The sequence below is a fragment of the Melitaea cinxia genome, chromosome 26 (assembly GCF_905220565.1).
Source record: "Melitaea cinxia chromosome 26, ilMelCinx1.1, whole genome shotgun sequence".
NCBI classification, from domain to species: Eukaryota; Metazoa; Arthropoda; class Insecta; order Lepidoptera; family Nymphalidae; genus Melitaea; species Melitaea cinxia.
This window is the reverse complement of record NC_059419.1, coordinates 7,147,708-7,169,234: the sequence shown is the minus strand read 5'-3', so window position 1 is coordinate 7,169,234 and position 21,527 is coordinate 7,147,708. Positions and strand designations below refer to the sequence as shown.

Genomic DNA, 21,527 nt, shown 5'->3' with positions numbered 1-21,527 from the left:
CTTTTAATTCCAAGGGTAGGTGAATGGCTGTTTATGTGTATTGTATATAATAAAAATGTAAAAAAAAATAGTCTTCAAATATATCTTTTTTTTCTAATCTAGATTACATATCCAGATGTATACAAAGACTAAACCACTCATTCATATCGTAATGAACGCTGCGATAATAATCAACGATCATCATTGAAATTATTTAAGGTGTTCATTAAATTTGTTTCGAAAAATATAGCATTAGAAACTAGATGTAATTAAAATGAATGGTCCACGCAAAATTAAGACAATATTAGGTAACAAAATAGAGATCTATAGGTAATATGATCTTGGTGAAACTGCTGCGTTTTTAGTATTAGTTACTAACTTTGTAATTTGTGTGTGTTTCTGTATCCGCAACGTTGTGTGTATGGAAATTATAATGGCTTATTGTTTTGTGACTATTATACCATTCATTACGAAAGTTTTAAGATTAATAACGAACCAAAATTAATAGACTATGTGAAAATTGTCAATTTTATTTACAAAGGTAACGTAAAAAGAATCTTACAATTATAAAGTATGTAACATCTCAACTCAAGTTTAGCTCATAAAATATAATAAAGTTAATATACATAATATGATTCGGTGGTTAACTGATAAGGGATACACGTCCATCCCACTTCTATTGATTAGATGTCACTTTCTCGTGCCACCCACACATATACAAACAAATTTTACACATAAATATATATGTTACATTTACCTATGTGTAGGCGTTATGGTTGAAAGGTTTGTAAGTGAAAGTTTTATTTTAATACCGTTTTGGTTTAACTACTACTATGCACGTTTTCGTGGTTTCACAATCGTTGATGTTTTTTATATTAATAGCTTAATCGGTTTCATTAATTGTAGGTATTAATTAATTGTGTGATATTTCGTAGTTTATACATAATAGGCTTTAAGTGTGAAATGGTTGTTCTTGAACTGCTATGGAAAGAAAATAATTTAGTAAGGAGTGTGCAAATTTCCTTAGTGTTTTCTTCATAGTGGAACACGGGATCGCTTTGACTGGCACATTGACGTAGTTGGCAGTTACAGTACTTTCTGCTCTGGGTTTGTAGGCACGATTTGTTCTTGTTACGTCGTATGTGTTTCCACACATACAATACAGGACTGACATCGCACTGATAGACATTGAGTATGAAGTCATTATTTAAAAAAAACACTTGATTGTCTCAGCAATTCCTGTCGTATTCTTAAAGTATCCGTCGTTATTAAATGAATTGCAATAAAACAGCTCTTTAACCATCCGTTAACATCAACATTAACGTAATAGCGACTTAAGTATTGAACTAAACCGATGTCAGAACTAAATCCAATGTATCTACCTTATTAGTTCATACATCGCTTTGTTCTGCGGTATTCTGTGCTGTAAAACTTTGTCATTTACATACGAGCCGTACTAAGCTTATCTTTGGAAAACGTCGGAAAGTGATCCGCTTTGAAAGTGTGTCGTTATTTATAGAAACCCATGGCATTGCAATATGGTTCATATCTACTAAATCTGTATAAGTATGTTTCAACATTCGTCGTAAAAACACACTGTAGGTGTTGTATTGTTTTATTTATTAGAATAGAATATTATTTCAAGAAGATATTTTAAGGCACTTGTCACAATTGTAAGTTGTACGTTTTAATTAATGTGAAGTTTTATGTATATATGCAAAAGCAATAATATATATTTATTTTTTATATGGTAGTGTAAGGATGTCACAATTATTTTTCTTTATTAGCTACTCCTTCGTTTCTGTGTATGAGTAAAACGAAATACATCGAAATTCGTTCATTACCGACCATAATGACGGAAAAATATCCAATTAGGTACAGTCGAAGTTATTAGAGTACATTCATTTCAGCACTTTTTTTTGATTTATATATACAATACAAATACAAATATACTTTATTGTACAACCAAAAACAATACAAATAACATAAAAGAAAAAGAAACAAGCGAGAAATAATAATAATAATAACAAAAAAGGAATGTACAAAAGGCGGTCTTATCGCTAAAGAGCGATCTCTTCCAGACAATCTTTAGAAAAAGGACATTAATAAGAATAAAGCGGTATATATTACAAAGTATATGTTTAAAACCAAATGAGTGAATTGTACAATTGTACATGTAGAGTCATCATAAGGTCATGAGTTACTACACATATGATGCACATCATTGCGTATTGTGATAATATAACGGTTCAACTGCGTATGAGTATTCTATGATGAAGGTGTTCTTAGAAGTTATTTCTGTCAACAAGTTCCTAAGTCCGACGTATATGACAAAAAGGTCCTTTCCAAAATGTACTGTTGAACTTTTGCCATGTTTGATAAGTTTTTTTTTAATTAATTATATATAACTATCGCTGTATTTGAGTTTTTTTGATAAAAAACCCGCTATTTATGCCTTTAACGAAATTGACATTATTAAAGATGATGTCTTTTATACTTCAGGCTAATCCATAAATATTTGCATTTCATCCGTTCCATTGATAGTTCTGTGAGGCTACGGTACTAAAGAACATAGCCACCTCCTCTCTTCCCGTGGGTGTCGTAAGAGGCGACTACACACAGTTCCGCTACCACCTTGGAACTTAAAAAGCCGACCGGTGGCAGGATAACCGTCCAACTGCTGGCTTTGAAATACACAGGCCGAAGACGGGTCCGTCTTCGGTGCGACAAAGCCAGCCCTGCGGTAACCAACTCCAGCCCAGCGTGGTGACTATGAGTAAATGCGTGGTGGTATGGGTGGTACACATGAGTTCACGTTATTTTTGGCGTAAATTGGGGAGGCCTATGTCCAGCAGTGGACTGTATAGGCTGTAATGATGATGATCATGATTAATAGTTCTTGCTATGTCATGCAAAATTTCATTTAAATAGATTTTTCAAATACACACAAGTACGTAAAAACACACAGAAAAGGTTACCCAATTAAGCATAAGTTGTAAACAATGCAGACATTAGGAAAAATCGAGACTTATATACATAACTTTTGACTTCTGTCACGTTTAAATTCAAAGGCATTAATTATTTTTAATTGTAATAAAAAAGGTATATAATACACTCTTCGGTCTAAAGGACGTCGTTTATAAATGGATCTACTAGTAATTCCTGTTGAGACAGAAGTTATTGAGGTGAGTCGTCAAAGGGGGAAGGTGAATGGCAGGACAGGAACGGTCTGACATGTGTTTGATATAGTTATTATTAGTTGAGTAGTAGAGCTATAGACATGGTTACACAATACGTTGAATAATAGCTATTGACACGAGAGTTAAATGTCAATAGAAGCTAAACGTGACAAGTTTGAATTATTGTAAAATAATGTGTTAAACTCAAAAATTGAATAGTTATAAATATATGTTCGACAAATAATGTAAAGGTTGTTTTACCTACCTAAGTTAGTAATGGTTTAGCACACATATTTCATATGTAATTGCTGATTGTGAATTAAATCCGTTAATCTCTGCTATTTCTGAGCGTTAATAGCAGTATCCACGCAATCAGGTTTGATGTAATCTTTTGAATATCTCTCCTGTTTAAGAAGAGCGGTTAAGGGCTTTCCAAAATAAATATAACATTTCACTAATAAGAGAAGAGGTATTACTATTTACATACGACTATATAAATTTTTTTATATTTTTGATGTGTCAGTAATTCTTCATCTGTGATATAAAAGTAATTTTGTTTCATTTTTATGACTACAACAATTTCGAAATTTTTTATTTATTTGTTATACTTTTACATGTAAAAAGTAACTGTTTGGTACATTTTTTATAGCGATGCAATTGTGATAATATGCATCCTAACAAGTACTTATCTCATTAGAGGGAATTACCGCGGAGGACGTTTATTCAAGTCGATTAACAAATTGTTTTCAATATAAAAACCAACGTTAAAAACCCGCTTTTAGACCCAATGGGAGAAAACTTTCTATTATATGTAACTAGCTGACCCGGCGAACTTCGTATCGCCTAACACAAACTTTATCATCATTCCAGTCTATTGCAGTCCACTGCTGGACATAGGCCTCCACAAGTTCGCGCCAAAAATGCGTGAACTCATGTGTGTTGCCCGTAGTCACCACGCTGGGCAGGCGGGTTGGTGACCGCAGGGCTGGCTTTGTCGCACCGAAGACGCTGCTGCCCGTCTTCGGCCTGTGTGTTTCAAAGCCAGCGGTTAGATGGTTATCCCGCCATCGGTCGGCTTCTTAAGTTCCAAGGTGGTAGTGGAACCTTGTTATCCCTTAGTCGCCTCTTACGACACCCACGGGAAGAGAAGGGGTGGCTAAATTCTTTGGTGCCGTAGCCACACAGCACAAACTTTATCGTATGGTATTAAAGTTCAAATTGACATTTAAGTATTATCACAAATCTTTTGTATGGGAGTATAGAAAAGTGTTGTTTTTAGACTTTTTCAAGAAATTTTTTTTTTTTTTTAGAATTTTTCTTTCCGTAAGAACCATCCTCGTACTTCAAGGAATATTTTAAAAAAAGAATTAGCGAAATCGGTCCAACCGTTCTCGAGTTTTGCGCTTAGCAACACATTCAGCGACTCATTTTTATATTATAGATAACGTACTTCTTCTTATTAAATGAATTACAGTTTATATAAATTTTCAATAGCGTAAAACTATGAATGATGTAAATATTGAATTTCGAACGCGTTATTTTTTTAATCTCTCAAGAGCCTATTATTATTATATTGGAGCAACGCGCAACGCCTCGTTGTTTTCGCAAACGCAAAGTTCCTGATCAAGTGATATAAAGAAAGGATATAGGTCTTAACGTGAAAAGGTCTCGATAATTCATCTATCCTCAAAAACTTTCGCATAATATTAGTAGGATACTAATATTAAAGAAGTTTTCTACTAAAAATAGGTACATTATGCAGTAATCTTCGGATAATGAAATATGTATAAACGTGAGAAAGAACACAATTGGAATTGGAAAATGGTATTGCTTGGCTTCCTTACAGAAAACCGGTAGCAATTTAATTAATGCAATCGTGTCTTTAAAGGAGACCAACTATATTTTATTGAAGTTTTTTTATGCTATTTTACGGTTAATAATAATATCTATATATTAGTACGTGAAGCAAAAACTTTGTACCCCTTTTTACGAACATTGTGCGGACGGAGGAGTATAAAATTTCGCACACTTATAATTTATATAGAGGTGTGCAGAATGCTAATATTTTTTTAAAATTATGATACATACTGTTGTTTATTAGTATAATAGTTTTTATTTTCGCTGACATTTTTCTTACAATAGGTACATTAAATTACAAGTAAACAATTATAATAAGAATAACCACACATAACTTTTAAATAGTCAATAATTATAGTCCCCACTTAAAAGATCTGTTAATGTTTCTTTTTGATAGTTTTGTGACATTTACTAGCAACATGTCCCTAACAATTCCCTGATCAAGAATTTTTGTAGCAGAAAATCCAGTCTAGAAAAATTCATCTAATTATGAGTTTTATTTGCGGTAAGTCTGCGGCATTATAATGATATGTGTGGAATCGAGCGCATTGCGGTCTCAGACTGATGCAATGATATATATTAATCTTATACTGCGGTGTTTATATACGAATTAATTTAATACACTTACTGAAACGTAATCATTAGCGTTTCATTGTAGTTTTTATTACTTATTATTTTTCATTACTGCCTACTTCATTGTATATTTAGTTTTTATTACTCATTATTTATCATTAGTGCCTACTTCATTGTATATTTACACAAAGATTCAGCCTGTAATATCCTGCTGCTGGGCATAAGACTATTTTTGGTGTAGGAGAATGATTGGAACTACTAAGAGTAACGAAAGCTATAACCAACAGCCAAACAGCGTAACGTGCTTTCCAAGGCATGTTGGGATACCTACGGACAGACATCCAATCCGTAAAGAAATATTTGTAAATACAAATAACCATCTCGAATCGAACTCGAAAACCGTCGTGTAGTAGTCGACACGGCACGCGCACAACGGAGCGGTTCTTATATGATGATAAAATTAAAAGAAACGTTTACGAGAAGGCCTTGTCAACCTTAGGTAGAAGATAAATATTCTTAATTCTATTAATTATTATGTTACTTTGGAATTTTTAAGGGTTTTGTTATCTAATTACCAAGGAGGTCTAGTTACCTTCTAGTATATATATCACTGAATGTGAATTCAATTATTCAATAAAACATTTTTATACAAATACAACCGCTTAGTGAGAAAAACAAGTGAAGTCGCAAATTGCAACGACCCTCAGGTCTCATACCGCACATCTCTCGTACCTAAATGTAATTTGTAATAATTAATTAGCTGTTGTTGGAAAAATACTTTATAATCTTTAGCGGTCCCCCAGGCGATGACGTTTGGAAAATAAAAATATTTGAATTACTTACTACTTACTATATATGTGACAATAATAATTATAATAGGTTTAGAATGTTATTTGTTAGTTTTTACAGTTTATTTTTTTGTTTCGGGAGGTTTTTAAAATTTTGAATTTTACTTTTTTATTTTGTCCTTTTTAAAGTAGGTGTAATATTAGGAAAGTATTTATAGTGGTTAGTTACTCAAGTTAGTAACTTAGTTAGGTACTAGGTAGATATCATATTAGTTTTAATTTTAACCAAATTTCGAATCTATAGCACATATGGAAGGTAGTCAGATCCCCTGATCAATTATTAAAGAACTGATGATCTTCAAACGGCTGATCAGGTCATGGTTACCTTACCAGATACTTTCAATACAACTGAACTAGCACGGTAGCAAATTTCAAATCGATAGTACATAAGGAAGTTAGTCAGATCCCCCAATCAATTAGAAAAGAGTTGATTATCTTCAAACGGCTGAACAGATTTTCATGAGACATGGCTAAGAACACTCGCGGTAAAATCGGTTCATCCGTTTGGGAGCTACAATACCACAGACAGATACACAGACACAGACACGTTAAACCTATAGGTTATAACACCCCCCTTTTTGCGTCCGGGGTAAATAAAAGTAAAAAATATGATTGTTTATTTCAAATAACGATAATTTTTGTTTATTTAGAACGAATGTTTACCCTGAATAAATAAAGTTTACTTTTATTTTAGACGTAATAACCATGCAGTAAGCAACATAACTCATAATGCAGAACATTTTAATACAACACAGAAGAGATCTTGTTTCTTAGTTATTTTCGTTTTAGATTCTACGAGACCGATTTGTTTTTTTATTAAACAGAATATTAAAAAAGTCATAGGCTATAAAACATCACACTATAACGCAAAACTCTAACTACACACAAACATTAAATACTTAAAAGACGGGAAAAGTAAATTACAATGTAACAAAAATTTAATAAGTACTAAAATAAAGCGGGAAAAACCACGCGAAACTCGTAGTTAATAATGCAAAGACTAGAAACGTGCATGATATATTATGTGCGATGTTTTCTTGACGTTAGCAGTGTCAGTGAACTTCATGTTTACGTTTCCGGTCGCTATAAGGAAGAGTTACGTAATGGGGTCTGTTTCTACTGAAATTGCATTGTTTGAGTCGAATTTATTCATATTACAAACTAAGCAATTGCATAATATGCTATGTCACATAGCTGGAGAGTTCGTCCAATGTCAACAGCCTGAAGATATCCACAGAAAACTTTTGAAGACTTTATAAATACAATGAAATCAATTTTGTTAGATAGCTTTACTTTGGCTCCAATTGAGGGGTTAATGATTAATTAAAAACAATAACAGTAACAGTTCTGTAAACATTTTCGAAATTTTGGTATTTTACATATTACGGTTATTGCTCCTGGTCTACTCTTGGGAACCTCAGCTCGTTTCTTTTTATATCTTTTTCTAAAATTCGCTTTAGTGTATCTTGAGATATATGCGTTCTGAGACAAGAAACGCTAATATTCTAAAAGTCTCTCATGGTCATTCAATCAGCAACGCTAGTCTTGCTATAAATTAGACTCCCCTGACAACAACTTCTTTAAGGTCGTCTGTTCATCAGGGTATCTGCCACTGCCAGCTTCACAGAGTTAACAATTGCAAGCACATTGCAATTACGCGCCCATAAAATATTCAGCTTAACAACGCCATTAGCTGTTCTTTACTCTGAATGTTATACTGGTCTCCACATTTCTAATTCGATTTTTTATGCATCCATTGAGGTAAAAATCTTAATTTTAACTGAGGTAGGGCACAGCAGGAATTTCCTGCTCAAAATATGGAGCAGCCCGACTGGGGTAGTACCTCGACTTTACAGAAGACCACAGCAAAATAATACTGTTTTCAAACAGTATTGTGTTCCTGTTGGTGAGTAAGGTGACCAGAGCTCCTGGGGGGGATTGGGGATTGGGTCGGCAACGCGCTTGCGATGCTTCTAGTGTTGCAGGCGTCTATAAGCTACGGTAATCGCTTACCATCAGGTGAGCCGTACGCTTGTTTGCCGACCTAGTGATATAAAAAAAAAAAAAATTACCAATAAATATAGTTTACAGGTATTTTAATTAACCAAGAACTAAACGCGTCGTTTTTGAAGTGAAATTTGTTTACGCACGCTTGACTTGGGGAGTGGGTGAATGCGTGACGAGAGCCTTACCAAAAATATGATCGGGCGATGCGAACGGAAGTTGAGAGGAAGATATAAGTTAGTAAAGAGAGAAAGAGAGTTACGTTTCGTATATTACTGTAGAGGCAATAGAAAGAGGTCCATCTATATGTATGTATATATATGTAATTATATACGTATATATATTATACATATATAAACAAATACATGTAAACATAGATGAAGCTAAAGAAGTTTTACTTCAGTCGTGTGGTCTAAAGCACACTCGTTTTTATTTATTTATTAATTATAAATACATAATTATTTATTGCACAATACATTATAAAGTTGTATAAGACGCGGGCTTATTTCTAAAAAAATATTCATCCAACCAACTTTAGAAATAACAGCGGATATTTTCAGGTGTACGAAATCGGAAAGCATACAGTAACATACTTAATATCTCGATCTTATCTTAAATTTCGTAACACCGATTCGAGATGAGATGAGAGATGTTATTAACAGAAACTGATAAGCTATCGGCGAATATTATTACAAAAAAATAAAAAAATAAAAACATGCGTACACCATGTTATTGCATTTGTTTTTCACTTTTTATATCGTTATCTGACAACTGCCTTCTCATAACTTAGATTCCTTTGAGGCAAATAATATAATACATTTTATAGGCGCGTTCTAATCTAAATCTTTATATACATGATTTTCTTTAAGCGAAATTGATATATAAAAATCTAATGAAAGCATTTCTAGTTTTATCAACGTTATTTTACATGTAGGATATTACGAGATGCATCCTATGTTAGTCCAATTCGCACTCAGTGAGTTATTGCACATTTTTAACAAAAAAATGACCAAACAATTATATGTGCCTCCCATGGACAAGTGAAACATTAGATGAATTGCCGTTGTATTTTCGGCTTCGATGCTATAGTTATGCTATACTATGTGCAGTATACATAGGTATGTATCCATATTTTATAATTTAAATTTGTATGTTCTTATTTAATATATATCACATATATTGTGACCCTATAAAAGACAACAGCTATAAACATACACAAATTGAACAGTATGAAATGTTGATAAAATATGAGGCAAAAGGCAATACGGTTTCTGACGATGTTCAACTCGAGGTTATACATTTTCTAAACATTTTGTCGCTAAAACGCGGAAAAGAAAATTTGCCTGAAAATGACAAATAAATAAAACGAATTAATATTAGGATTACTTGAAAATTATCTTTGAGCGATACATATATAATTATGAGTTGGCTAAAGAAAAGTCAATATCCGCCAACCCGCAAAGGAGCAGCGTGGGGGATTACGCTCTGATCCTTCTTCTAAATGGGAAAAGAGGCCTATGCCAAGCAGTGGGATATTACAGACTGAAGCGTAAAGTCAAAGTAGCAAAATATTTACACTTTAAACGCACACTCACTCGTGTCTGAATAAGGTCACGTTCAAGAGATAAGATAATAAAAAAAAAAAACTACGAGAATTATCTTAAGATTGAAACAAGCTCTCGTGGTTTATACGTCGCGATGTTATTTATTCCCTTGCTTATTGCTTCAGCTTGTAATATCCCACTGCTGGGCATAGGACTCTTTCCCCATGTAGGAGAAGGACCAGAGCTTAATCCACCATGATGCTCTAATGTGGGTTGGCAGATATATTCCCTACTATGAGTAACGATCGCTATCAGGTGTACATGATAACAACCGGGACCGACGGCTTTAAAGTGCTCTCCGAGGCACGGTGGGGAGACCCACAAGGATTACACCAACATCCAGACCACGGCAAACATCTGTATTCTGTATTGCCAGTATAAATGTTTGTCATATGCGGGGATCGAACCTGCAACCGCCAGCGCAACAGCCACAGACCAGAGACGTGACCTTTGCGCCAACTAGTCTGCTGGACTGCAAACTAACTAAGAAAATAAATCACAACGTACAGTTAATTTTAGTTATAATATCAAGGCCAAGATGATTAATATTCACAAGATTACAGGTTATATACTGACCGGGAACATTAACATAGGTCGACATTTAAAATGTAAAATTCAGTAAATACATAAGTTGATTTTATTTAAAGTAAATGAGCGGGAAGATTTGCCCAAAATACATATGTATATTTTTATATGGGTTTAATATTGCCAAATCACTTAAACCCAGTTATGGTTTATTCATTTATGCAATACTAGCGACCTCTGCCGTCCATAATTTTTATACAATAAGTAATCAACAACATGTCATATACTAAAACCTTCTCCGAAATACAATGCATCTTATGGTTATACTTAAGTATTAAGCCGATCGATTCAGTAGTCTTCGGAGTATTACCGAACATAAAAGCGCATCCCATTTATTAGTATAGACATTTTCAAAATCAAATAACACCTGCCAAATTAAGAAAGATAAATATTATTATACGGGGTATTCAAAATCTCCTTTTATTTTAACGTAAAATATAGTTTAATATGTTACAATAATAGATATTTTTATTGTAAATTGAGTTAAGAGTTTTTATGGGGGAGTACGATGATTGGGTAATTTTAAATTGGTATTTGCATTTGGTGATTTCCGTTTCGACCGGCTGAGCACGGCAATTAATAGTAATTACTTGATAGAAATTCTATTATTGTTTGACTCATTATAAAATAGAGCGATGCTAATCCTTAATCTTGAAAATTATTTGTATTATTGTATGTATGTAGTTGTTTTGCTTCTTTGATGATCCCTTGATCGAAGAGACAACTTCCTTTCTTAAAATGCGCAATATCATTGTAATAAAGTTGAAAAAGAAAAATATATTTTACATTTATTCTATTGGTTTGTTTGATAGAGAATAAGTTTACCTAATTAAAACTCACATACATCTACTACGAAAAATACAACAGCATACACTGTTCTCTAGAAAAATCAATAAAGCGTAACAGTGCCTTTCGTATCCACTCTATTCAAGATAGTCCCCCCTCCTCCCTTTGTTGAGATGCCTACCCTATAGGCCTGTGCACACGACGTTTTTTCAACGCGTCTACGGAACGCGATTTGGCACAATGCGAGTTTTCCATCTTCTTAGGTGTCAAATAATAATGCCGATGCAGTTGAACGAAAAATAATTAAGCTTACATTGTACTTTCGCTTACTTATTTGTTTATAATTAAACTTTATGCTATCTTATAAAGAAGAGGTCGCTCTATCGATACGACCGCCTTTTGTACGTATGTTTTCTTTTTTAGATATTTTTTATGTAAAATGTCTTAATTAGGTTTACAACAAAGTATATTTGTTTTGAATTATATTGTTTTTAAAAGAGTTTATATACACATATCACGTGCACTATTAGTTCGATAAGCGCTTCCGCTATTTACTTTTCATTTAAAATCGTTGTTCATTTGTACATTTAGGAATTTGAAATCATCGTTACCAAATCGCTTTAAGTGTGAGGTACCCTTAAACTACTACAACGGGCTTTTAGTAGCACTTCAATCAATCTGTTACCAAGCTCTGACGTCGACCTTTTTACTTCCTAGGGCCCTTTGCCTCAACTAGATGCTTGTACATCTGTTTCATAATAACATCTACATTATTTATTATATTTTTATCTTTATTTTTTTTTTTGGTGCTTCAATTTTTATATACTTAGTGTGTCAATCGCAAATACAAATCTTACTTAGTCCAATTTAAAATATTATCAAAAAAATGTAATCGGCATTAGAAATAAGTACCAAAGAATTTACTGTTATTCAATATATCTTTATATGTAATGTATTTGCTCAGAAAAATTATAAATATGTTGTTTTTATTGGCAATTACAACACTGCTTAACTTGGACAATTGAAAACTAGACTTGGTTTCCATTTGTATTGCTTTGTGTATTGCACTAGGAAAATCTTTGAACTACTGTATGAATCTAATGTATGTACCTACTCGTATATAAAATGTACCAGTACTCCTTGATTATATCATCAAAACTCGAAATAAGTACATAAAAATGAGATCACCCGGCACATGCTTGTCATATTTTTTTCATGTCTTTAATAGACACATCATACACGTCTAAAATATTTTGACGTCGTTTCTTTCACATGTCTTATTGCATTTATCCAATTTATTTTTGTACAAAAGTATTACAATTGTGATGTTTAATAACCTAAAATCTGTTAATAACCTGAAAACTAAAATATATTTCATGTGAGGTTACGTAAAATCTTAGTCGTGTATGCAACCACATGTTTTCAAGGATTAGTGTGGAGAACATTGTATTTTTTTTTTTTTTTTTGAAATACTATCTGTGTGTAATCAAGTGAAAACCGCTAGACAGGTTTTAATTAAACTCCACATGGCGTTGTTTGGGTCAGGATATAAATCAGGGGTGTCAATTTGACACCTGCGGGCCTCATAGCCAGACCTTTTTTTTGACACTTACATATTAAAAATTGAAAGTATAAAATATTATTTTAGGGTAACATTTAAGTACATCCAGGTGCTATATACAGTGATACTTATATTTTTAAGAACTCAACACAACTCTAACAGGTAAAGAAGCATGATTAGATTGCCCGTTTTAGTGAGAATTTGGTGCCGTCCTATTAAGGAAGTATATATCTACTTTACAGTAGATCATAGCTAAATAATACTGCTTTCAAATAGTGGAGGATATCTTGGGGAGGATCAGGGATAGGATAGGCTCTTGCAATGCTCCTGATATTCGGCGTCGGTAAATTTCGCTTACTATCAGGCAGAACTATATTTTTTTACTACCATTTCAATAGTTAGAAATATTACACTACGCAATAAATATTTAGAGGCTACAACTAAAATTGAAACGGCTGGACCAATTTTTATGAAATTTTGTGTGCATATGGGGTAGGTCTAAGACTCGGCCAACATCTATTTTTCATACCCCTAAGTTATGGGGGGGGTTAATAACATGACGATGATGATGGCACAACAACGTTTACGGGGTCAGCTAGCTCCTTTATAATTTTGTGCTCTATGCTGTAAAACTTAAGAACTAAATTATCATGTTTCCTTTAACGGTTGATTTTCGAGACGTGCGGTTAAAACGCGAGTGACTCTGGGACATAAATCATTGTTACGGCCCTTTGTAAGGGACGAGCCCTTTGTAGCGAAAATAGATTTAGGGATAACTTTAAAAAGATCGATTCAATTCTTCGTAATGGTTAAAGTTTTATATTTCGATATTTATATTATTACCGGTTTATTGGTGTTGGTATGTTGGCATGCGATATGTTCATCTTTTAAGCTATGTCTATGTATCTAGTTTTGGATATGAACAATGACTTCATTTCTCATCACAGCTTGCTAATATTAAGTAAGTTGGCGGTGTTATTGTTCACATTATTGTATCCAAACAGATCAAAACGCTGAAAACTTTGGTTAAACATAGCAATACCAGTGACAAAAAACCGGACCAAGTTTTCTATATTTCTAAACTATTCTTATGTGCTATCCAAGCTGTTAATTTCCTTTTTCAAATTATCCAAAACCAAAAGTTGCTCGTTTAAGTTTGTGGTTGACCTTCACATTTAATTTTGGAATGTAATGTTCCATAAAAACTAGTATGGTTTTTTCAAGGATCTCGATAACCAATGCAAGAAGAAGTAAAAAGTCTACTCAGCATAGCACATGCTATATAAGTTCAAGGAGGTTTCAGCTATGATGGTGACATTATCTGCAACTCTCAAATGTGAAACACACGTTCCATTATTGTTTATATCATTTACTGTGCAGCGCCATGATCATATTATCAGAACAGATCGCAAGACTTGATTGGCAGACTTTGTTTAAAAAACTACTATAACTCTAAAGTGTGGTAAGCCGTAATTAACTTGACATTTCAACATTCGCAAACCTACGGGGTAAGATTGCCATCTGACCTTCGTCTCCCCTTTGCTTTTTAAACGGAAGTTTTAATAGCTTGAGGCAACACTTACGTATTTTTTAAACAAAACAACCCCTTTATAGTCGTCATTAAGTGATACAACTGTCAGACAAACAATTTTAATTGTGGTTTACCCAACCACAAAGAAAGAGTAGTTTTTATTGACGCATGGGCTATGTTGTAGACATGAAATTTTGACATGAAGGAGGAACATATTTTAAGTATATTTTCAGTTCTATGACACCGATATTGATTATCACCGATTTTGATGATTGTTTTCGTATCCAAAAGTATATGGTACTTGTCATGCTATGTCTCACATTTAAGTTTAAGCGAGATCTTACGAGTACCTAGTTCCTGAGTTATACCTAATAATGCGTATTTGTAGTTAGTTTTTTTTTTTTTTTGTTTTAAAATAAACGCAAATTTGATCAAGATAAAGATTTATAAGTAACCATATAAAACACAATTGTTTTAATAAGACAAAGGTCTATAAAATTTTGATATTATTTGCATTCTCTATACGAGGTTTATTTTTTAATTGGTTTTTATGTCACCCTTATTAAACGTGCAAAAGGTTACTTTCCGGTTTAGGTCACACGATGTTTGTCAAGTAATAAGAGTATACGAAATTTTACTGGGTAGACGCACGAGTTGAAGGCCAGTACGCATATTGAATTTTAAGAGAATATTTGAACGTTCCAAACGGTCATGGACAGACGATCGCCTATAACTGTATCAAGTAGTGAAAACCGTATCAAAACTTAAACGACTCGTAAAAGTAGAGCACTTTTACGTACACATGAGTGGCGACTTTTATTGCTAAGTAATGTTTATTGTACGTTTTCTGATAAATGTGTAAAGAAATATAGGAATCTATAAAGTAATTACATATTGACCTGATCCTACGATATCTTTTTAGACAGTTTTTTTAGGCGCACAAGACTTTGAATCGGAATTGAGCAATATTAGGCTTTAAAAAAATAAGTAAGTTATCTCTTTTTGCATGGTACGAACCTATAAAGATTAATATATTTAAGAAGACCAAAAATCGTCAAATATATGTTAGATAAGTAGTAGTATATTTTTGGACAAATCCTAACGAGAAAAACCGCAGGCTAAACTTAGTTCAATATAAAATAAGCATAGTCCACTTTTAAATAATGTTAATAAGGTGAATTAATTATTGCTAGAGGAATCTAAAACGCGATGATTATCCCCTTCTCTAGATTGTTATCAAATATTTCACTTGGGAATTTCCAAGCATTTGGTACAAACTACAACTCGACCATAACAACGCCATAATTACATTATAATGAAAAACTAAATTAAAAAACTTAACTTTTTCGGATTTTATCATCATCGTTTCGGATTTTAGAATCTCGTGACCATGGTTGCTGTAAAATATGCCAAACGTTGGACATCTAAAAAACTTAATAATCCGAAAAAGTTGTTTCATTATAATGAGTGAAATTCGCGTAAACAGAAAACAATACGTGAACCATAATTACTATTATATTTACTATTATTTACAGAAGTGCGAAACCGATTTTAGAACAAAATTCATTAATTTCTATGTTTTTAAAATTGTACTTTATTTAAGTTTATATATTGTACAATGCGATATATGAACAAAATGTGGGTATAATGCTTTTTCATCATCAGATTTGCAACGTTATAATACGGAATAAAAGCATGGGTATGCATTAAGTTTTATTATTATTTATGCTAATTACTGTACTATGGAAATGAACTGCTGGCAACGGCATTAACTTTTTTTGTACAATTTAAAACCCTAACGGTTGCGTTAGAAGTGTTAATATGTTAATATGTAAAGTTAGATGGTATATGAAATAGTAACATTACCGAATTTAACACGTGTGTGTTATGCGTCGTTAAATCGTTTAGATTGTGTGCAAGGAAAAATTACTTAATTTTATTTAACTAAGTATATTAAAACACTATAACTTAATTGACCAATTATTATAATATACTATAATTAAATACGTTGATAGTAGTAAATTTTTGTTTCAATAGTACCCTTAGTAGTATAGTATACCTTACTCGTATAAACTATGATGATTGTATTTATTAGTTAGCTTAAGCCCATACAAGTACATACATTCCTAACATAGGATCTCCAACTGGGAACCGTTGAGTATAAATTTTTAAATAACTACTGCTACTTCCAGTATTATTTTTATTTAGTATTCACGGCATATTTGATTTACGTCATTCGCTAACAACAATATCGTAGGTCCAATGATTTCATTGAAAATTGTAACATAAAATTATCATGATGACGATGATGATGATGATGATAAAATTATATTCAACAAATATTAAAAATATATACCAAGTATCTATATTGAGACGACGCCTTTGCCCAGCAGTGGGACATTTACGGGCTGATTCAGATCATCAGATATCTATTGTAATTAAGTATGTAAAATAATTAAGTAATCATTTTAGATTCTTTTATAAGATTCTTAAGATTAAAAACCATTTTAAAACACTAAGTGACACTAGTTATTTTAACGAGGATAGTACCTACACCACAGCACAATAGAATCATTACAACTGTTTGTGACCAGCGCAGTTTCACCTGCGTTTCACGTCATTAATCCACATGGCGTAAATCGCAACCAATGAACACATTGCCTAACTTCGATCATCTCCAAGAGCTTCGGTTTACATATCAGAGGAACACACTTGAGAACATTATTTGGCTGTGAACTTCTATAGAACTGAGTTGCATACTTCCTTTGAGCTACTCAAAATTTTGTAAGACACCTGTACTATCAGTCTGCTGTACCTTACCTGTACCACCTTACATCTAGGTGTTTCATTGAATCTAAGCGCTTAAAACTGAAATAAAAGATTCGGAAGTACATTAGTAAATTTTGGTAAATTACACTATTTCAAATATTTCTTGTAGGTACCTATGAGTTGATGTTGACATTATCTACTGTTATTTATTTAAAACACTTTTATCGGATCGTTCTATCTTGGACTTAAGTAAATATTTGTATACACGGATCGACTAGAGTTGGGTCGTTTTCACCCGCGCATTTAGAAAGTATATCGTTTTCATTAAATAGTAGTAATATGAGTAACTTTGGGATAATACTATATAATAAGAGTATTTTTAGGCTACTGTTCGAATGCAATTTTTACGTGAATGCTTTCTTTAAACTTGGTAATACTGAAATCAACTCGTTTGACTTTAAATAAACTAATTTTGAAACGCACTTTAATTAATTATGTAAAGTAAAGAAGTAATAAAAATTAACAAGAAATTTTATTGCATAAATTAAATATGAATTAGGTAAAGTAACTTTCGATTCTTCTCCTACGTGGAGAAAGACCCCTATTAATCCCCTATCAATGGTATGTTACAGGCTGAATCCTATCGTAAGTTAATTGTTACTTTATTACAGTTCCTACTTTTGATTCTAGTTTTAAGTTATAGATTACTGAAAATTAAATCATTTAATTAACAAAAAATACCAGAATTGGGATTGTTGCTCGAAGCATTGAAAGCAGTCGTTATTTAGAAGTAAATGAATCTTGTGCCTAAAACTACTTCTATTTGATTGATTTTAAGTAAATTGAGACCATAAATTTTTGGTAAGAGTTTAATCAATAAAATAGCCGAACTACCTATAATGTGTGCAGTTTTTGATTGTTCACAGTTCACTGAATTGATCCTATTTAATACTGGCTGAATTTTTTTTAAAAGTGAGATAAAAATACCGTTAAGTCTCAAATAATGCCCTTGAAGACAGAATTAACAGTAAGTAAAACAAATAGATAATAATATTATAACAGTAAATATGTTAATTAGTTACAATGGCGGCACATGACCTAAGTAATAAAATTTTGTACATTTAAATATATTTAAAACGTATTTTATCATATATTTAAATTTAATAAAAAATGTACGTAAATTTTACATTCTATAACTAAATTGCTGAAGAAATTAAAAATATTATTACAATGGAAACGCCTGTTACGTCTGTGTTTTTGAGTTTACATTAATTTACGCACAATAAAAAACGTTATCATCCCCTCGCCAATAACTGTTCTTTTTAATAAAAAAATATTACAATTAAACGAATAAGGCAGTTATATCAAACATAGTCTATTAGAAATAAAATTCATACTGTAATAAAAATATATTTGAGTTCTTTATTTAATTAATTACAAAGGAGATCGTGATGAATGAGAGTAATATCTTCATGCATTTGTATGTAAATTCCAGTCGATTTTTGCTCTAAGCCAAACCGTATTGCGCATGTCACGTACTGTTGCCAACCTAGACCCTTTGCGGGTACGTTATAGGGTCATTCACCCATCAAAACTCGACTCACCCTTAACCGATGTCAGAGATAATAAACCTCTAGTCTGAACGTTAAAGTACTGGCTGGTTGAAGAATTCATTTAAAATTTTAATTAGTTTCCTTATAGTAGGCTATAAATTATTTGTAGCTTCATAATTAGCAACCAAAATTTTGTTACATTTTTACATACCTAATTAATAGCAAACTACTTTTTAACTGTAAAATGTTTGTTACTGTTCATGTTTTTTTATTTGTAAAATGAAGATTCGAAAGTGCTCTTGATTTTGATAACAGACTTCAACTCAATTCGACCGTACATATATTTTTTTATGTATTATCGGGGATAAATTCGTCGTTTAGGTTTGAACTGATTTTGATAATTCTTTTTTTGTTGGAAAGGAGATATCCCTGGTATGGTACCATGATAAGGAAACCAGGTTCTGATGATGGGATCCCAGAGAAATCGAGGGAAGCCCTCGAAAATCCGCATAACTTTTTACTGGGTGTATCGAGTTTGATGATTTTTAATTTAATCGAAAGCCGATGTTTATTATGTGGTCACATTAAAATTTCATCGAGATCTGATTACAACTTTTGGAGTAACCTTTGATAATACGTATTTTCTTGACTATTTTTTCGTCTACCTAAGTTGTATTACTTGTCGATATAGTTGGAGTCGTTTTTTTTTTTGTTTGCGAGCAAACACAATTATATTGTTAACGAATCGAACCAACCGCACTTACGCGTTTAAAATCTTTGTATTTTTTTAACTACCTACCAAAAATCGTAGGTACATTAAATTTAAACGATAACTATAAAATAACAAAAATATTTTACTGTTATAATACGATAAGCCAAGTTATTAGTGGTAATAAAAGCGATAACATTACAATAATTGTACCTACCTCATTAATTTAATATTTATAATAATTTCATGATAATATTTGTATCCTCAAAATATTTACTTATCCAACAGACAAAAATGTAACTCTGCCAAGAACCGACCGGCAACCTAATTCTAGAAGAAAAATAGGTCACAAATTTTCTCAGATGAAACGTACCTATACGCACGATGTTATGTGTATACCTATACTACTTTGATGTAGATATATATTATATTATAAAATTAACATGTTAATTACTACAATTGTAGCATCAAAAGTAGTTTTCATCTTTCCTTTTATTAAATTTATATAAAAATTTCATTATAACGCAAAAACAACAGGTTGTACTCGACCGTTACATACCTGCAAATGGATGGGAACCTTTTTCACTGGCGCGGTGGTCATTTCAACGATAATCCAATCACACTATTCACTAATCAAATAGATTTTTATTTATAAAATGTGTAGGCGGTTGCGTAAATTAAATCTTTCGCAAAAGCCGAGTCCGCCGAAATACACGAAACTAACCAACGTTTCGAACGTTTAACAACCCACTGATTATTCTTTCAATGAAAATACTTCCCTCCTATACGCATGCGTAAAAACGTTTCATTCTGATTGGATGGTTAAAAGAGATATTGTTGCAAGCAACAATATTCAGTTGTACCAAAACGCTCCGAGAGATGGCAATAATATCGTTATGTGAAATCAATATCCGATCATAAAGTACTGAATAAATTTGTAAATGAATTCAGTTTTATAAAAATATCATTAAATTTAATTACAATCATTCTTTATTCATATCAATTCAAAAGTTATTTTTAATCTCTAAATGAAATTTCGTCACGGCAACGATAGATGGCGTCGCAAGCAAAATTTAAAAGTCAATACGAAGTACAACAAGGGATTTTGGCCGACTCTTCCCGACCAAAACATTCAATCGAAACATGCGTCGGGTGATACCGACTTTTGGCGCCGGTTTCATCACACAATATTAATGATAGAAGACACTATTATTTTTTATTTCAATGTGAAGTAAAGTGTTTGTGTAATATTTTATTCTGCACTAATGCCCACGTTACACCTTAAACCAGGATTGACGGTAAAATATTTTTTACTTAACACAAATGTTACAGTATATTTTTGGCTTTGTTACAGAAATAACTAGGAATTTTTATATGCCTATGTGTTTATGAATAGAAGAATTTAGAATATACTTGATAGTTTAGTTAAGACAAAAAATAATAAAAAATTTCCCCGTAAAATTAAACACAAATCTGAAAATTACTTTAGACTAAATATAAATTTATTACTTATTTTTATATTTAGAAATATCTACTTTTGAAATAATATAGATTTTTTAGATTAAAATTATAACAGCCGAATACCGATTCAGACGTTCACTGTAAGTTTTAAAGAAAAAAAAATATTGTAGTGGATTTATTTTTATTTTTACTATAGTACCTAAATGTTGCATGCCGTTTATCGTTAATGATTAATATCGATATTGTAATATTTTACGTTTTTAATTTATTGAAAAAAAATTATTCAATCTTATCGATTAAGATCGTTATTCAGATTATGATTAAGATTGAAGATTGTTTAAAAATAATTCGGTCGACTTAAAACAAATTGAGATTATTGATCAAATTTATTTTAAAACTGTTTTCAAACTGGTATTAGACATTCTAAAATTTAGCATAGGCTAAATAAAATGTACCGAGATCTACTGCTGATATAAAAAAATCAGCAATATTTTTTTTTTTTTTTTGGTATATTATTAGCAGTATTAT

The 21,527-nt window shown here is 32.0% G+C and overlaps 1 protein-coding gene across 1 annotated transcript in view; it reads right to left on the bottom strand.

Annotated features, from left to right (window-relative positions):
- The window catches only part of LOC123666445 (dihydropyrimidinase), a 62,525-nt gene extending 42,335 nt beyond the window's left edge, over positions 1–20,190 (bottom strand). The window contains exon 1 of the mRNA XM_045600537.1: positions 20,098–20,190. Coding sequence (XP_045456493.1) covers positions 20,098–20,139 — 42 coding nt within the window. The 5' untranslated portion in view covers positions 20,140–20,190. The remainder of the gene's footprint in view (positions 1–20,097) is intronic.
- Between the last annotated feature and the right edge of the window lie 1,337 nt (positions 20,191–21,527).